This window comes from Gekko japonicus, unplaced genomic scaffold, assembly GCF_001447785.1.
Source record: "Gekko japonicus isolate JY-2015 unplaced genomic scaffold, Gekko_japonicus_V1.1 scaffold824, whole genome shotgun sequence".
NCBI lineage: Eukaryota > Metazoa > Chordata > Lepidosauria > Squamata > Gekkonidae > Gekko > Gekko japonicus.
In genome coordinates, this window is record NW_015171528.1 from 304,731 (window position 1) to 323,756 (window position 19,026).

Consider the following 19,026-nt stretch of genomic DNA (forward strand, 5'->3'; position numbering starts at 1 on the left):
AAATTTCCACTAGTCTCTCTTGAGATATGAAACAAATTGACCCAGCAAGGTCAGCCATGAATGGACAGAGAGAATATAATTAACCTATACATAATACTTCAGAAGTACCTATCAAATGTATATATAGGCTATATTTTACCAGTACACTGATTTCATACCTGCGTGCACTGATTTCATACCTGCAATTTGGTCATCACAGAATTCAAAAGAAGCCAGGACTTGTTGCTGTTCCCCTTGGGACAACAGGTTTGGATGCTGATTACTTAAAAAAAGATATTCAGATCCATTTTTACATGTGAAGGGTGCGGGAAGAGGCATGAGTTATTACACCATTCTTGTGCAGTGTGGGACAAAAAGAGACCAAGCTGTTCAATTCTATCCATGTTTGCTCAGAAGTAAATCCTGTTGATTTCAATGGGCTTCAATCCTAATTAAATGTGCACTTCAAATTAGCAGGGGGGGGCTGATCACTAAAATAATGCAGCAGAGGCAGGACAAAATGAATAATTACAACGGACAGATTAAGGCAGTGGCCTTCACATGTACATTAGCACCCTCAGATGGACTACCTTGGTTGTAAGCTCTTACAGAGCTACCATCCTCCCCCCTTTTGGAAGGTACCATGCCTTTCTGCCTCTTGGTATGTATTCTGAGAAGAGCAGCAGAACAGCAATGTATGGTCACTCAGTGGTGGTGAGTTGTTGTCTCTGACCTTCTGACACGCCTTATTCCCCATTGTGATATACCTCCTCATAACTCTGGTTCTTCTTCCTGCAATTACTCATGTCATAGGATTTCCTGTTGTATTCTTGTAGCTCATTATATTCTGAGTGTCACGAAAGTGAGTCCTCAGTACCTAAGTATTTGCATTTTCTTTGGAATTGTAAGTATTGTCTGGATTGTTTTCAAGCCATGATGTACCTTACGTAATGAGCACCTGCAGACAGTTAGGTTTCAGCATGATAGCTGCCAGCTGTGAACTGTCAGAGTAATTGGTTGACAGCAGACCATCTTGACAGATGAAGATCTAGATTCAGCTTAGATCAATTGACTGATCCTTTTGATTGGTTAGTCAATTAGGTAACTGACAGCTGAGCTAGTATAAAGGTAGGAGTGAGGAACAAGAAAAAAAAACCTCAGAAGAGCTTAGGAAATACACCAGAGAATAAATAAAAGGAATATTCTACGTCACATCAGGAAGTACTCATGAAGTTGGAAGGAGAGGATATAAGAACATAAGAGAAGCCAATGCTGGATCAGGCGAATGGCCTGTCATTCCAGTCCCAGGACACATCTACTACTCCCAGGGTGTGAAGATGCCGCTTTTCATGCGTTGGTTTCTCTTTAGGATGTTTCTTCAAACCTTCAACAAAATAATAAATACTCCCTTCCCCAATCAATAAGAATACTCATGTTGACATTCTAGTGCGCCTGCGTCCCAATCATTGCCAACCGCGGACCTGCCTCATCTATGTAAATTCAAATGAAACTACAGCCACCTGCTGTTTCCAACGGACTCAGCGGGCTGTCTATCAAATCAAAGCACCCAGAGAGAAAATGAGAGTCACACAACGTCGCGGTCTTGATTGCGCCACATTTCCGGTTTCAAACAACTGGTTTGTTGCGCTCAGACTCACCACCCCCTATATTGGACACCACTCCAATATGGGTGTGTGTGTGTGTGAGACTTCGTTCTAAAACAGGGGCGGTTTACCATAAAGCTTTTAGGGGCTAGAGTGTCCGAGAGAATCATGGCCGAGGCTAGCCTTTTTCCTTTATTTGACCGGAACTTCAGTCTGTTTCCTTTCAACTCCCCTCCCTTAACTCAGCGCGCCAGTCGCTTGGTGATAACGTAGGCAGTTCTGTGGCGCGGATGGCGCTGTGACGTGGCTGGTGGCGGAAGCAATGTTGCGACAGGTGGGCTTGGGGTGGGGGAGAAGCCTGTGTTATTCTACCTGTTGATGAGTCAGAGGTTGTAGCCAAATGCTGGGGTGGGCGGCGAACTGCGGTAGTTCGGGGTGGGGTGGAGAGCAGCAAAACGTGGGAGAAAGCGGCTCCTGCAAAGGGCGGCAGAAGTTGCTGCTGGGGGAAGTGGGGGAGAGTCCGGTCATCGCTTCTCCCTGCCGGTGCATGGTCCGAGCACTGAACATATGGGATGCGTTTCTTCTTCCTTTGTCCTAGTTGCTTTAATTTATTTTCGCTCACGTTGTTTTAAAACTTCCACAGAACTAGACCAGTGGAATAGCTTAGTGTGTCTGTAGCAGCCAAGAAAAGCAGGACTCTTGTGGAACTTCAGAGTCTGGTTCCCCCCCCCCCCCACGGCTAGAGCCCGGTTTGTCCAAGGTGTGTTGATGGTATTCATTGTCTGTCCAGACATTCTGTATGAACCTTTGAGGAAGAAAAATGTAAACAACTGGGTCGGAAAGTCATAAAATGTACGAAGTGTGGCATGAGACACAATTATGTAGAAGACTGAGATTAGATCAGAAAGTAGATAATATGAAAAATTTCTACCTGAGACTTTTGAGGCACCAGTGTTCTTACGTGGTATAAGGCAGTGTCACATGTTCAAAAGTAGTGTCCATTCACAAGTTTTAGTAACTGATAATTTCCCCAGATTTTGCTGAAATAGGTAACAGCATTAATAATGGAGATGTTTACCCCATCATATTACCACTGGGAACCCTAAATGTATTCTTTATCCATACCAAGTATAATATTTTTTTATGTATGAATGACTTTGGGACAAATGTTTACAGTGTGTCTCATAAAGCCGGTAAGGTGTTTAGGGCTATCTTTTTTTTGTTTTTAAAGAATTTATAATTGTTTAGGCAGCTGCAGATTAATTGGTCAGTGGGTTAAATTTAGACTAATTTGCATATTATCAAAACCACAGAATAATACCTCTTGAAGGAAATGGGATATTTTAAACTGCAAGCAAAACCAACAATAGCCTTAAAATAAGCAAATGTGCCTTGAAGTTTTAGCTCTTATTCATTCAAGTAAAACTTTAGTTGGTTAAATCTACTGTTTAAGATTGTTCACCCCAGTTTTAATCAGATTGCTAATGTCTCCTATGCAAATTTAATTGTGTATTAGTGCACAGATAGAATCATGCCTCTATTTTCCTTTAAATCTATAGATTTTTTTTTAAAAGAATCCAACTTAAAACTTCATTTATTTGATTTTTGTGGCACAAAATTTCCAAGAAGGGGACAATCCCTGTCTTTTGTGACCCTTGTCCCCTTGCCTTTCCAGGACAGTAATGATGATACGGAAGACGTGTCACTCTTCGATGCTGATGATGAAATGCCCAGGAGGCCCAAGAAATCAAAAATTAAGTAAGTGACTGATGACATGGTTGGGTGTATTATGTAGCACAGTTGCCTCAAGCTGCCTACTTCAAACTACAACAGGCTCATCATTGCATGTTTTTGTGTCATTCCTTTTTTTTTTTTGTAGGAGTGTATTTGTTACAGGGAAATGCCTTGTATGCCCTCTTTTGCAGAATTTTTGAGATAATATGAAGTTTATTTATTAAATTAGATTTACTAGGCCATCTTTCCCTGCGAGTAAGACTCAGGGCGGCTTACAACAAATAATATACAATCTCATACAAACTATCCAATAAATAACAAAAGTACATAAAAATTGTATATGTGAGGTATACTGAAAATCAGCAGCTTGGTCCTATAAACTGGTGCATAGCTTCTTCTGGGCGCAGATTAGCATGGAAACAATGTGATCTTCAAGATTTAGGTCAAGTACTGGCGGAATAGCAACAGTGGGTGCTATTGGAGAAGATGACACCTTAGTTGTGTGCATTCTGTGACCTCTTGGTGTCAGAAAGTGATACCACATGAATGGTTCACCAGTTCACCTATGTGTCTTAGAAGGAAAGAGATATGTTCCACGGAACAGCAAAGTTTAACTCTTGGGAAGGAGATGCTGTTGGAGGGACTTGACTTACAGACTGAATTTCTTTTTCTACTTGACCTGAACACTCCTGTCTAGGAAGAGCCACTGTGCAGGGAATTATTAATGAAGTTGTAGCCCTGTTCTAAGCTGTTTGGGTGAATGAACATGTGAATCAAGAACTAAACTGCTATCTTACTGTGTCTTTCACAGACATCCAATAGCCTCCTTTTTCCATTTGTTCTTCCGGGTCAGTGCAGTGATAGTCTATTTACTCTGCGAATTGTTCAGCAACAGTTACATTGCCTGTGTGGTGACGATCATCCTTCTTCTGTCATGTGACTTCTGGGCAGTGAAGGTAAATCATTCCTTTGGTTCATGGTGGTACTTTGACATGCTTGATATCAAAGAAACTTGAGAATAGATATTGTTGGACACAGGTCCAAGGTTGTAAACTGAGATTTGCTTTAAGTTCAGTGACAAAGGTAAAGGGAGGGGGTGAATCTTTTGCTGTCTCTTGGTCTTGATTACACTAAAATTGCCTCTGGGTATGTGTAGTGAATTTCCCCCCATCTTTTATTTAAAAATAAGACAATTTCTAAAAATAGGTGGAACCTGCTAATTCTGCTTTGTGATTAGTAATCTTTAGTTATTTGTGGATTTAGTCACCAATCTGAAGTCTCAGTTATAAATATTGGCTCTAGCACACTGATATCAGTACACCATGGTCTAAAAGTTTCTGAACACATGCCCCAGAATCCTGAGAAATGTAGTTCCTCATGCTGAGAGGCATCAGTCCTCAGAAAAGACCGCAGACTGAATCACAAGCTTGTATGATGTCCCTGCAGAGCCCCTCATTTGGGGGGGGGGGTTTGCACAGCAATGTCATAATTCTGGCTGCAGCCCCTTTTGGTTCTTGGAATATTTCTCTGCCTAGGGGAATTATGCTTCCCGGAGTGCTGAGAACCTGCATAGTTGCATCCCAGGGGATGATGTAAGCTGTAGCTTGAACAATGGACTGTTTTGTTTTCAAATGTGCACATGCATCTTGTCCTGCCAGAAACACTCACCATCTGTATAATTTGCCTTACACCTGATCTTTTATATTACATTATTATGAGTTCTGACATTCCCATTTTTATCTTCATTGAAATAGCTGTATAAATAATTATTAGGATGCTAAATATTGTTTTTATTAGCTTAACAGATATTCTAATTTAAAAATATTGTGTGGAGCAGAACGTTATCTCATATTTGGGCACATGAGCACAGATACTCTGTTTATGAATGAACTGGACACATTCAAATGTAGTCACAATTTGTTCACTTTCTCCATCTATTCAGTCATATTTGCAGATACATATATTCTCTCTCTCTCTCGTGACATGTTGAAAATGCTGTCCATGTATCTGCGCCATGTTTATCATACAGTATACACACATCACAAAATAACTGTGGTGAACACTGAACAAGTGCCTGAGATTGCCTTTTTGAGGAGACAATAGCTGAATTGTTTCTGATACTAGTGTAACAGTCTTTCATATTAATTTGCTGTCTCTTCCCTGGTGGTATGTGTAGTTGTCCTGTGTTAACTGGAAACTAGTATTTCAGTTTAGAAAGTTGTATGGTAGCTTCTGTAAGGCTTTAAATTCACATCATATCCAACTCTCTCTCTCTAGAATGTCACAGGGAGGCTGATGGTTGGCCTCCGTTGGTGGAACCAGGTTGATGATGATGGCAAGAGCCACTGGGTGTTTGAAGCCAGGAAGGTAAAGATCTCCCTATCAACACTGACTTGTTCCTCTGCTTAAAAAAACCACACTGTTGAGGCCTGTGCAACACCATAGCCAGAATTTTTTTAAGGGGGCAGTTTAGTACAATGGAGAGCAGCCCATTAGGTGTGTGTACAAAACTGCCAGATACTACAAAATCACCGAAAACCAGCCTCAATTAAGCCATAACAGAAACAGTAAAAAATAAATCAAGCAAAGAACTAATATATAAATAAAGCCCTCAGGCAACACAAACAGCATAAAAGCCATAAAAAACAGGGCCAGTAAAAAAACAAAAACAAATTGTAGGCAAAGTGTAGGGCAGGAAATGGCAGATGGTAAAATAGCTAGGGGGGAAAATCAACAAAATAAAATGAGCCCTTAATTTAAAATGGCCCTTTACAGAGGCAGTCTACCTTTGAATCCCAGCTGGTGTCCTAAGCAAGGGAGGCCCTGTTGGGTCAGAGAAAAGATTTCCCCCCTTCAGTGTTTTTCTTTTGACAGTTTCCTGATTTTGCCTGTTCACAAACAGGGCACCAAGGGCCCTCCTTCCACCTTTTTATTTTCAGCAATGGCAAGATAGACAGCCTCTGTACATGGAAGCTCCCATCGTACAGCTAAAAGTAGGCAAAAAGAGGAGGCATTGAGAAGTATGTTGAAGGGGATAAATGGAACACACAAAGTAAAGAGAAAACAGAATTGATGTAGTATAATAACTCTGAAAATGAACTACAGATATAAGATGAATCTTATCTCAACCATGAGCTCACCGTTGGCCTTAGGCAGACTTCGCTCTTTCACGTTTACAGGGATAATAATACTGCTCTACCTTATAGGGCCATTGTACAGATGACAACTGGGTATGCTTGCCAAACTGCTATTCCCATAGAAAAGACCAAAAGTCCAGTAAGAGCTTTCCTGAATCACTGCTCACTTCTCAGTGTCTCCTGAAAGCCCCAACCGTGCCGCAAAATTTTGTTAGTCTTTAAGGTGCTACTGGACTCTTGCTTTTTTCTACTGCTACAGGCAAACTGACAGGGGGTACCTGTCTTGCTATTCACATAAAGAAAGAAAAGGGATTAAATAAAAGAAAGAAGGGGGATTAAAAGGAGGAAGGAAAAGACTGAGAAATGAGTGATAAAAGGGAGAGGGGAGAAAAATGGAGAAAAAAGTGGATGAAGAAACATGAATGGAAAGATGAAAAAAGAGATAAACAGAAAGGGGGACGAAAGAAGGATATGGGAGAAAGGCATGGAGAAGGCGGGGTGAGACAAGAATGAAGGATAGCAGTAGAGAAGAAGAAGAAAAGAAGGATGAGAAAGGCAGAATTAGTAAAAAGTTGGGAGGAGAAGAATGAATGGGGAAGAAAGAAGAGGAAAAGAAAAATGCAGGGAGAGAAAAGGGGAGGAAAGGCAGGAGAAGGATGAATAGGAAAGAGGGAAGATGACGGCATGGGGGAAGAATGGGGGCGAGGCTGAATAGTGACAGACGGGGGAGGGGGTTGACACTAGGATGGGGAAAAGAGGAAAGATGCAGCACTCACCCCGCAGTGAAGAAGTGCAGCAGTGTGTTCTCCTGCGCTGTCCTAGCCATCTCCACCCCAGCTGGCCACATCCACACCAGCACCACACCAGCTCGTCTCTACTGCTGCCACTCTCACCACAAATGGGGCAAGAAGAGGCAAAGAGAATGGCGCCTCACTACACTTGCACCTGCCCAGCTACCCTGCATCACACGACACCAGCAGCCAGCTCCATGTATGATGCCAGCCAACTATGAGTCACATAAGCTGGCTCTGAGGGTGGCACGGGAGGAGGGCAGCATGGTTTAAATAGAGCAAAAAGGCCTGGCTCCATGGTGCCTCTGCTCTCACCATGAATGGGACAAGAGGCAAAGAGAATGGTACCTCAGTGTGCCTGCCCAGCCACCCCTGGGTCACACAACACTGGCCAACCACAAGGTGTGCAGGCCAGTGGCAGGGCATCCACAGCCTGCAGTTCAGCATCTTAACCACTTGAGCCACCGCAGTTCGAAAGCAAGAAATTGCAAGTAGATAAATAGGTACCACTTCAGTGGGAAGGTAACAGCGTTCCGTGCGCCTTGGTGTTTAGTCATGCTGGCCACATGACCATGGAAATGTCTTCGGACAGCGCTGGCTCTTCGGCTTTGAAACGGAGATGAGCACTGCAACCCTAGAGTCGGATTCGACTGGCTTTCGAGGAAGGGAACCTTTAGCTTTACCTAGCCGTATAGCATTCAGTTCTTGGGCTTTAAATACTGTGCAAGTACAGTTTTATTTCTTTAAATTCTTAGGCATCTCCTCCAAGAAAGAAAGTCACATCAGAAGCAGAGTCCAGAATCTTCTGGTTAGGTCTGATCACATGTCCTTTGCTCTGGGTCATCTTTGCTTTCAGCGCCCTGTTTTCCTTCAGAGTGAAGTGGCTGGTGAGTTGAGCAACTGGTTGCATGGTAAATGCCTGGCTAGACTAGTCCCCATGGATGCAGATTGCAACGAGGTCTCAGGTTTGTTCTGTGTCTTTCGTAGGCCGTAGTGATCCTGGGTGTGACTTTACAAGGAGCTAATCTTTATGGCTATATCCGGTGCAAAGTGGGCAGCAGAAAGAATTTGACCAGCTTGGCGACATCCTATCTAGGCAAGCAGTTCTTGCAGCAGGTACTTCCGGTTTGATTTATATAACCTGTTTTCCTGCTGTCATTGTATGTCTATGTGCATTTATGAGATTTATATTTCTTCCTTCCTTCACTCAGAGCTCAAACCAATAACAATAATAATAATAATCGATCTAGCAATTCAGTAATAAAATACTTAGTCAGTTACATAATCCAGCACCTATCCCAAAACCTTCACTGTCAAATTTAAAGACCTTTTATGAGGCTTTTTATAACCAAGATTTTTTTTAAAAAATGTCAAAGATATGGCCTTTTTTAGCGCTCTAAGGAGGTACTTCCATAAGATATGTGTGACCACAGAAAGCTTCCTGTGCCTTACCGGATTTTACCCATCAGAGGAAAGGAGCCATCAATGTTGAGTGATGCTGGGATCTCAATGGGCGGTTGGTGGTGGTACTGATAATCTGATTTTGCACTGTGTGTTTTCTGGGGCAACTTATTTTTGGTGCAAGCAGGGATAGGCTTTATTATTTATTTTGAAAATCTTTGCTACATCTCCCAAGAACTGCTTAAGGAAGCTCACAAAATAAAAACAATATAATAAAAGCATTAAAAAGTTTAGATGTTAAAAACAGCAAGAAACAGTATTCATAAGAATATTCAATAGCTTAAAAAGGTGGAACCCTTAAGTTAAAGCCTCGGTAAAAAGACTTGGAATTCAAGAGCTAGGTGTCTGAACTGTACCTCTACTGGGGAAATTATTTCTTCCAAGTACTACTATTTTGGCAATCCTTCCTCTGCCTAGGTAGGCCTGCTTGAAAGAGTGAACCTTGACTACATGCTGCTCTGTATTTCCCTGGATTATTTTGAGAAGTGTAGTATTTCCCCCCTCCCTTCATTTCATTCACAGGGTTTGAAATTTCTTTTGGAAGCTGGGGCCTGTGGTTGTCATGCAGCTCTTATGTTAACCACTCATTTTGATGCCACTGTAGCAGTATATCCTGCTTTTCTTCAGCTTGCTTCCTATTTCAAACCCTTATAAGCACCTCCTGTTTCTGAATTAGGGACAGCTTGCCATCTTGAGTGATTCCCCCCCCTCCGAATCTTTCTGCTTTGATAATTAGGAATATAGAGAGTGGGGTCTTTGACAGACATTTTGATCTCATGGTGATTTGCCTGCCTGGTGCGAAGCTTGCAGACATTAAGCGTTGTCTAGATAGGTTGATAGACAGTGCTGTGGAGGAGTCAGCAGTCATAGTGCATGCTGGCACCAGTGACATTGGGAAATGTAGTTGTGTGGTCTGGAGGAAGAATTTAGATCACTAGGCAGAACATTAAAGGCCAGGACCTCAAAGGTAGCATTCTCAGAAGTGCTGCGGGTTCCAACAAAGGGCCAGCAAAACAGGAGCAGATCAGAGGTCTCAATGGATGGATGAGAAAGGATTGCTGGGAGGAAGGATTTAGATTTGTTAGGCACTGGGAAACCTTCTGGGACAAGCTGAACCTGTACAAAAGAGATGGGCTTCACTTGAACCAAAAGAGAACCAGGCTGCTGGTGATTAATATCAAAAAGGGTGGCAGAGCAGCTTTTAAACAAATCCCAGGGGGAAAGCCAATAGAAGCTGGGGATCCTCTGGTTCTGGAAAAGTCAGTCCAAAGGGATGATGGTGTAAAGACTCAGGAGCACACTAGAACTTGGGAGTGAGGGTAGGATGGCGACTGAGGGTCATGTGTGATGACTAAGGGCTGAGGGAGGTGGGGGTTACTGGAGAGGAACACACATGCCAGTGCTAGAAGACTCTGAGCCAAGATGGGGGAGCTGGAGTGCTTTGTGTTCAGTGACAATTTCAGTATAGTAGGTATCTCAGAAAAATGGTGGAATGGGGAAAATCTATGGGACACAGTAATTCCTGTGTAAAAGCTTTATAGGCAGGACAAGGAGGGATGAGTTGGGAGAGGTGTTGTGTTGTACATCAAAGAGGGCATAGAATCAAATAAGTTAGAAAACATCAGGAGAATTAAAATAGCCAAAATAGTGAATAGAAATATAGAATTGTCACCTGAAATAGCCCTATTAAATATCATACCGGAAGGCTATAAATTAAATGACAAATATCTGATAATTTGTATCGTATCTTCTGCCAGGATAGTGTTAGCCAAGTACTGGAAACAAAATGAACTTCCCACTAAAAATGAGGTAGTTAACAAAATATTAGAGATAGCAGAAATGGAGAAACTAAGCTTGATTTTACAAGGAAAAGATGATAGTAGTTTTTGGGGAAGATGGGCCAGTTTGTATAAATGGATGAACATAAAAAATGTAGACACAAATATGCAAAAGTTGTAAATAATTGGAATGATATATTGATGTTCAAAACTGATAAATACATTTGTTTTTAAAAAATAAAATACTGGGCCCTAAGAGTTACTTAAAAATGGGGGTGTACTATTGGCCACCTGATCAAACTCTTGAAGCTGATCTTGAGATGGAGAAGGAAATAATGCAGATAATATTATTATACTGGGAGACGTCAACTACCCTCATATTGACTGGGTAAACATGTGCTTGAGTCATGCTGTAGAAATGAGATTCCTAGACATCATAAATGACTGTGCAGTGGAACAGTTGGTCACAGAGCCAACCAGAGGCGGTAGTGATCTTGGACTTGGTTGTAAGCAGGCTTCAAGACCTGGTGAGAGATGTAGAGGTTGTTACACCAATTGAAAACCATGACCACAATGCTATTAAGTTCAGCATTCAGGTCAATGGAAAATTAACCCCTAAAGTCCAAAACTGTCACATTTGATTTCAAAAGGGGGGAACGTTACAAAAATGAGGGGAAGGAAGCTGAAGGGGAAACACAAGAGAGTCATATCCCTAGGGGATACTTGGGTTATTTAAAACCATACTAATCGAAGCCCAAATAGAATGCATTCCGTGGGTTAGGAAAGGCACTGCCAAGTTTAAAAGAAGGTCTGTGTGGTTAACAATGCAAGTCAAGGAAGCTATAAAAAGTAAATAGGCTTCTTTTAAAAAGTGGAAGGTCTGCCCCAATAAATTGAACAGGAGGGACCACAGGCTCTGACAAAAGAAATGCAAGGCAATAATTATGCACGCAAAAAAAGATTTTGAGAAGTGGATTGCTAAAAGCATCAATACAATAAACATTTTAAAAATATATAGCAGGAAAAACCTGCCAGAAAAGCAATGGGGACTTTGGATTACAAATGAATAAAAGGATTACTAAAGGAAAATAGGGAGATGGCAGAGAAGCTCAATGACTTTTTTGCTTCTGTGTTCACTGTAGAAAGTGTGGGGCATGTACCTATGCCACAGGTCTTGTTTTCAGGAAAAGAGTATGAAGAATTGAGCCAAATTGAGGTGACCAGAGATGAAGTTCAGAGGTATCAAACCTAAGGCCCGTGGGCCAGAAGTGGCACACCCAGGGCTTTAATCAGGCCCATGATAGTCCCTGGGAGTAGCAGCTGCATTCTGGGAATGGAATTCCACTCTGGGGACTGTCATTCCAGTTCCAGAGTAGTCTGTCTGGGCCCAGAAACCTTAATGGAAAATCCATTCCGCATTTTCTTTGCAAATGTTTTTGAGCTGCAATGTATTTCAATGGAGTGGAGGTTCAGTTTCCAGTATTGTATGCTAGTTGAATTTGTCTGCTTGCAAATAAAGGGCTGATGTTTTGAGCCAGCTTGCCTCCTGAATGGACCTGAGAACAGGTGCCTGAGTGAGTACACTAACCTGGGAGCCCACAGTCAAAGGAGGACATTACACTGGAGAGCCACTGCCACTCTGAGTAGACCTGGGGGGGGGGAGCTTGCAGGGGTCTGCCATTACATGTTTTCCTAGGCTCAGAGCATTTTATATTTTTAGTTTTAGTTTCTGCTATGATCCTTGTGCTTTTTCTTGATATTTTATTTAAAAAATTGCATTGCCAAATCCCACTATCCCCCCACCTTTCCACTTTAGGTAGGCATCTTTTAAGAGGGGGGGGGAGGTTTGGGAAGTGTCAGTTATCAAAGACTGTTAAATAAAACATGGCAAGAGTGTTACTATTTTAAGCATGTTTGTATTTTAAGTTAAAAAAACCCTTTAATTGTGTTTGTCGCTATCCTTTATACCTGGCATTACATTTTATGACACACATGGCCTGGCCTGACAAAGTTCTATTTATATCAGATCCGGCCCTTGAAACAAATGAGTTTGACACTCCTGTTGTTGACCTACTGGGCAAATTAAAAACCAATAAGTCTCCAGGTCCTGATGGCATACATCCAAGCAGGGGTCATTTTGTAGAAAAAAAGGAGCAGGAGCTCATTTGCATAACTCATTTGCATATGCCACACCCCCTGACATCACCAGAAGTATGCCAGAAGGCAACACCCATTGCTCAGGCTCCACCCCAAAAATCTCCAGCAAGAAAGAGAGAGAGAAAGAAAGAAAGTGGATGAGATTGTCATTGTGCAAAGTCTGATTTGTGGAATTCAGAAACTCATATGCAAATTGGTTTTATTTTGAGGACAGCATGATAGCACAGGTAACCATGTATTAATGAAAGTATACTTTATCTGTGGCAAAGTCAGAAAGAGGGGAAAAAGAGAGCAACACTTTTTTAGTGCATCCTATAGTGATAACAATCTTTAAGCAATTACAGAGTGCGTGGATTTGTGTACATCAATGTTTCTTTCTGTTGAGGAACACATGCCTTGTATCAAGTCAGAGCATGGGGATTTTTTTTTCCTGTCTACATTATGGATTAGTAAGAAACCAGGGTGAGCCTAAACACCAGAAATGGAAATATGGATGTGTATCACCCCAAGTGTGCATCACCTCATTGCCTATACCACAGGTGATTTCCAACTTCTTACTCCTCATTCCCCATGTTTTAACCCCTCATCCCCCATTTCAGTTTTGCTGCTGCACTGAGAAAATAAATCTCCTAATTCTATTCTCTGTGTCATTTCCTGTTTTGTTATATTCAAGATTTCCATAGAACATGTGCATCTTTAATATTATGTGTACATCAACAAATCACCATGACACATTGCAGAGGGGCAGAGAGAAACACAGAGGGACAGAGAGAAACACAGAGGAACAGAGGAGCAGAGTGGGACACGAACAGAGGAGGAGAGACACACACGGGGCACAGAGAGAGACACAAACAGACAGACAGACACACACACACACAGGGGCAGAGAAAAACACAGAGGAACAAGGGCAGAGAGAGACACGAACAGAGGGGGAGACACACACACAGGGGCAGAGAAAAACACAGAGGAACAAGGGCAGAGAGAGACACGAACAAAGGGGGAGAGAGACACACACACAGAGGGGCAGAAAGAGACACACAAACAGACACACAAACAGAGAGACAGAGAGGGACACACACACAGGGACAGAGAGAGAGAGACAGAGGGGCAGAGACACATACACACACACACAGACAGAGTGTGCATCTTTAATATTATGTGTACATCAACAAATCACCATGACACATTGCAGAGGGGCAGAGGGGGGTGAGAGAGACACACAGAGGGGCAGAGAGAAACACAGAGGAACAGAGGAGCAGAGTGGGACACGAACAGAGGAGGAGAGACACACACGGGGCACAGAGAGAGACACAAACAGACAGACACACACACATACACAGGGGCAGAGAAAAACACAGAAGAACAAGGGCAGAGAGAGACACGAACAGAGGGGGAGACACACACACAGATGGGCAGAGAGAAACATAGAGGAACACAGGGACAGAGAGAGACACGAACAAAGGGGGAGAGAGACACACACACAGAGGGGCAGAAAGAGACACACAAACAGACACACAAACAGAGAGACAGAGAGGGACACACACACACAGGGACAGAGAGAGAGAGACAGAGGGGCAGACACACACACACATACACACAGAGGCAGAGAGAGAAACAAACAGAGAGAGACACACACGCACACACAGAGGAGCAGGGAGAAACACAGAGGGGCAGAGAGGGACATGAACAGATGGGGCAAAAGAGACACAAAAACAGAGACACACACACAAACACACAAGGCAGAGAGAGACACAGAGAAACACAAGACACACACACACACACACACCTCCCACCTGAAGCAAGCCCCCCCCCCACTGGAGTGGCCAAGCTGCCCACAGCCTGGGTGGCCTCGGCCTACCCCCCACCTCATCAACTGCTGCCGCCACCCCCTTCTGCGGACGGGGGAAGGCACGGGGAGGCATTTAAATGCCTCCCCACCACTTGGAAGGCCTTCCCCTGCCCACCTCAGTGGATGGGCGGGGGAAGGCACGGGGAGACATTTAAATGCCTCCCCACCGCTTAGAGGATGGGGTGGGCAGGCCTTCCCCGGGGTGCCGCGTGGCCCGGAGAAACTGAGGAGGGGGCGGGCAGGCAACTTCCCTTCCTCCTCCAGTTTTCTTGTGGCCCAACTGAGGGCTGCTGAGAGCAGGGGGTGGGGCTTTGCACAACCAGACAATCCCTTTGCTATCTGTTGTGGCCACCATTTTAATATTTATGATGATGTTTTAAATTTAATGTTATTGTACTAGCTAATATATTCATATAAATGAAATGTTGTTACCCACCCTGAGCCCGCTTCCAGGAAGGGCAGGCTATAGATGTAAAGAAAGAAAGAAAGAAAGAAAGATCCGGGTGTCGTAGTGGATAGGCTTAATGAAAGTGTCAACCTAGTGTGTTGCAGCGGTGAAAAAGGCAAACTCTAGGTTAGGGATTATTAGGAAAGGGATTGAGAATAGAAGAAGAAGAGAAGAGATTGGATTTATACCCCGCTCTTCACTACCCAAAGGTGTGTCAGAATGGCTTACAAACTCCTTTCCCTTCCCCTCCCCACAACAGACACCCTGTGAGGTAGGTGGGGCTGAGAGAGCTCTTGACACAAAGGGCTCTTTTTCAAGGACAGCTTTGCCAGAGCTTGTGACTGACCCAAGGTCACATCAGCAGGTGCAAGTAGAGGAGTGGGGAATCAAACCCGGTTCTCCCAGATTAGAGTCCGCACATAAAACAGTGATATTGTAATGCCCCTGTATAGATCTACGGAGCAGCCTCATTTGGAATACTGTGTCCATTTCTGGTTACCATATCTCAAAAAAAGACATCTCAGAGCTGGAAAAAGTATAGAGGAGGCTAACCAAGATGATTAGGGGGTTGGAGCAAATTCCTTATGAGGAAAAGATGAAGAGTCTGGGACTTTTCAATTTAGAAAAGAGATAACTAAGGGGGGACATAATAAAGGCTTACAAAATTATGCATTGGGTGGAGAGAGTTGACAAAGAGAACTTTTTCTCCCTCTCCCAAATACTAGAACTCAAGGGTATCTAATGAAGCTGGTGGGCAGTAGGTTCAGGATGGACAAAAGGAAATACCAAAGGATGTAGTGATGGCCACAGGAATAAACAGCTTTAAAAGGGGATTAGATAGATTAATGGAGGATTAGTCCATCAGGGATTACTAGCCGTGGTGACTGAGGGGAACCTCCACATTCAGAGGCACTAAACCTCTGAATCTCAGAGCCAGGAGGCAGCATCAGGTGAAGGCCTCGTCCTCTGTGCCCTGTTGTTGGTCCTCCAGAGGAACTGATTGGCTATTGTATGAAACAGGATACTGGACTAGATGGACTATTGAATCCAGCAGGGCTCTTCTTATGTTCTTATGATCTAACACTACATTGCTTTCTTTTGCAGACTGTGGCCAAAGAAGAGCAGACTGTATCTTGAAGATCACAAAGTCCTCCATTTTTGTTTTGGTTTCTTCTAGAGAATGGGAAATATTTCCTTGGCCTCTGAACCAGAGATTTATAACTTATGTGTGGGTTTTTGTAATTAAATAATCACATAGAAGCGCAGGTTACTGCTTGTTCCTTTCAAGTCTTATTTTGAAAGCCCCTACTGTAACCTATTTAGGTGCAGAACTCTTTCGACCAGATGGCTCCCGTTAGGCCAGTAAGATTATTTGATAGTGGCTGTTCATGCTACAACATTAAGGAAGACAACTGTTCCCTTTTGTATAGCTGTGGCATTATACCCCAGAGTCCCAGGACTATGGATGGGATGGAGATGAAACTTTGAAAAACTTCAGCTGAAGGGCTAGAAACCGAAATGAGGCTTTGTAAGGCTTCCAGGTCTACAGTTGGAATGGAAGGACCCAGATATTTCTAACTTGCACAATGGACTCCGCACAAAGACGTTTTCTCTCCTGTTTGCAAGACCTGCTATTTTGTAATGTGGTTCCCCCTCCCTGCATTTTCTATGGCATGGTTCTAATCCCCCCATACTCACCCTTCTTTAATAAGGTTGTTTAGAAACTTGTTGGGCGCATTGGAACTTCAGTATGTTGAGTCATACTCGGAGGCAGCCATTTTCTTGGGCTATCAGTGAAAGTAGATACCATGTTTATCATGTAATTTTCTGTAGAAAATGACAAATCGTAATGCAGACTAGTTAATAACCATCCCTTATTGGAGTATGCTTTTTCCTTGACACTGGAGAGAGTTGACAAGTGTCATGATCTATAATTTGGCTTAGTATATATGTATGCATGACTGGGAGTATCTTTCCTGCTTCTGTCATAGAGAGACAATAATTGTAAGGTGCTGTTCACACATGGCCACAGCATATACAGTCGACAGACAGTGGAACTCAGGAATGAGCTTGGCTGTTGTCCATCTGCGCATACACATGTACTTCATCACACACACAGTTGGATCCAACCAGCTTTTCTAGTGGAAAAAGGAAGGAAGCATCACTTTTGACTAACCAAATAGGCTAAAGTGAGAATAATGGGACCTGCATGAACAATAGTCATGTGAGATGAGAGATGTGGTATGGATGGGAATTGGGTGAGACAGAGGGGGAAAGGCTGGCTGGATCCAACCCACAGACTGTTTTATGTGAACACATGCTTTGTCATACATACAGACACCTGCTCTGCCTATGTGATCCTCCATCCCTCTTTTGTGTGGATGGGTGCTATGGGTAGGGTATAGTTCAATCCATATTTACCTATGTAGGCTTTGTTTTGTACAGGACACTATGCACATGTAGAAGTGCACGTCTGCCTAAAGCATAATTTTATGCCACACCATGCTTAGAATGAGCAAAGGTTCTATCAGAACAGGCCCTAAGATGCTACTGTAGTGCACAGAACTGTTTCAAAGAGAAGTTTTAAACTTCAGAGGCTGGTGAGTACCATTGTCAGCCGGAGAGAGTCATGTGAAGGAGCAAGAGCATCATGCACTAGTCTTATATATATTCAGCCCCGATTGGGATTTCAGCACATCATCCTGAAAAATAGCATCCCCCCCCCCCTTCTGCTGCCACAGTCAGCAAAGAGTTGCTTGGTGAACTAGTCCTTAGCTGACTTGCACTGTGGCTGGCAGGGCTGCTTTCATACTCTGTGTTAAATTGATTGGTGTTAATACTTGGAGGACACAGTCCTGTTACCAAACTCTGGATTTATGTATAAACAACTTCCGTGTGTTTAAATGGAGTTTAGGAGAACTGTATTTAATTACCATAAAAAGGTGGCAGAGAAGCTCTAATTGTAAAGATGAGTTAACAAAATGTTGCCTAATGATGGCTGACCTTTTATGTAGAAAAGAAGAATTTGTTCATAGCTGGCAAGCTTCAGTAGGAGGGATGGTTGATCATTTACATTTGTGTTTGGATACCTGAATAATGGAAAGCCAGAGTTTTCCTCTTGGTGGATACTAAAACTATGTATTCAAGCTGTGAATATCTCTGCTCTGCATTATGCATGTTTGTGAAATCCCTCAAATTAAGATGTTTTTCAGGGAAATATATTTTTTTAGAGTTTGTGTCATGGAATCTTTTGATTGCCCTGCAGGCACTGTTTGTCTGCAGTGATGCAGAGTTTCTCTTGTACTAATTAACAAATCCTGTTTTTAACAACATCTCCTATCGTCCTTGTTCTTCGTCTATATGGTTTGTCTTTGCCAGCTTCCATTGTTTTTTTATAGATTCTCATAAACTCTGCTATATAAAAAGCATATTTCTTAGATCTACAGGGTCATATAGACTTTTTTTCTTTAAAATGTGGTTGTGATTTCTTTGTTAAGCCTGATGCCTGATCAGGATCCGTTCACTCAGTGTCAGCCAGGCAGTTGAACTGTTCAGAAAACTGCTATTAATGAGGTAAAAAGCAGTCCTAAGGCATTCCGTCTTGGAGCTTCTCAGCACTGGGGCAAGATTTGGCTCTCCAGTTTGACTTTCATGAGAGCGTTCTTGGCACTGCCTAGAAGTAGCTTGTTAACTGTCTTACCTAACCCAGGTCTGACATATCAGAGATAACTGCTCAGTCCTTTTCAGTGAAATCAGTTCCATTTGAGGCTTGGAGTGCAGGCATGTAGCCCCCACTTCTCCCTCAAAGCATTTAAAAGGTCCTTTTGGGGGAGAAGTGGAAGCGGCATGCGAATTTCATTGCCCCCTGTTTTTTTAAAAGCCCCCCCCCCCGAATTAAAATATCCTGGCTATGGGTCTGTTGGTCTCCTTCTAATCTCCTTTCCATCCCAAGGCATGATGGTATGCAGACCCAGACTTCTTTGCCCTCCTCTTCAAGCTTGAAGATGTGCAATGTCAGATTGATTATGAATAAGACTGCCTCTCTTTGAAGAATTTATTAGGAAAGGCAATTTTGAACTGGCATGCTT

At 42.9% G+C, this 19,026-nt stretch overlaps 1 protein-coding gene across 1 annotated transcript; it reads left to right on the forward strand.

The window, feature by feature from the left end:
• The first annotated feature begins 1,840 nt into the window (after window positions 1-1,840).
• On the forward strand, window positions 1,841-18,312 carry LOC107117407 (Golgi apparatus membrane protein TVP23 homolog B-like). The gene is made up of 7 exons (XM_015419519.1): window positions 1,841-1,917; window positions 3,259-3,341; window positions 4,129-4,273; window positions 5,595-5,684; window positions 8,001-8,132; window positions 8,233-8,361; window positions 16,043-18,312. Exons 1-7 carry the CDS (start codon window positions 1,906-1,908, stop codon window positions 16,073-16,075), a joined length of 624 nt encoding a protein of 207 aa, XP_015275005.1. The 5' UTR covers window positions 1,841-1,905; the 3' UTR covers window positions 16,076-18,312.
• The last annotated feature ends 714 nt before the right edge of the window (window positions 18,313-19,026 follow it).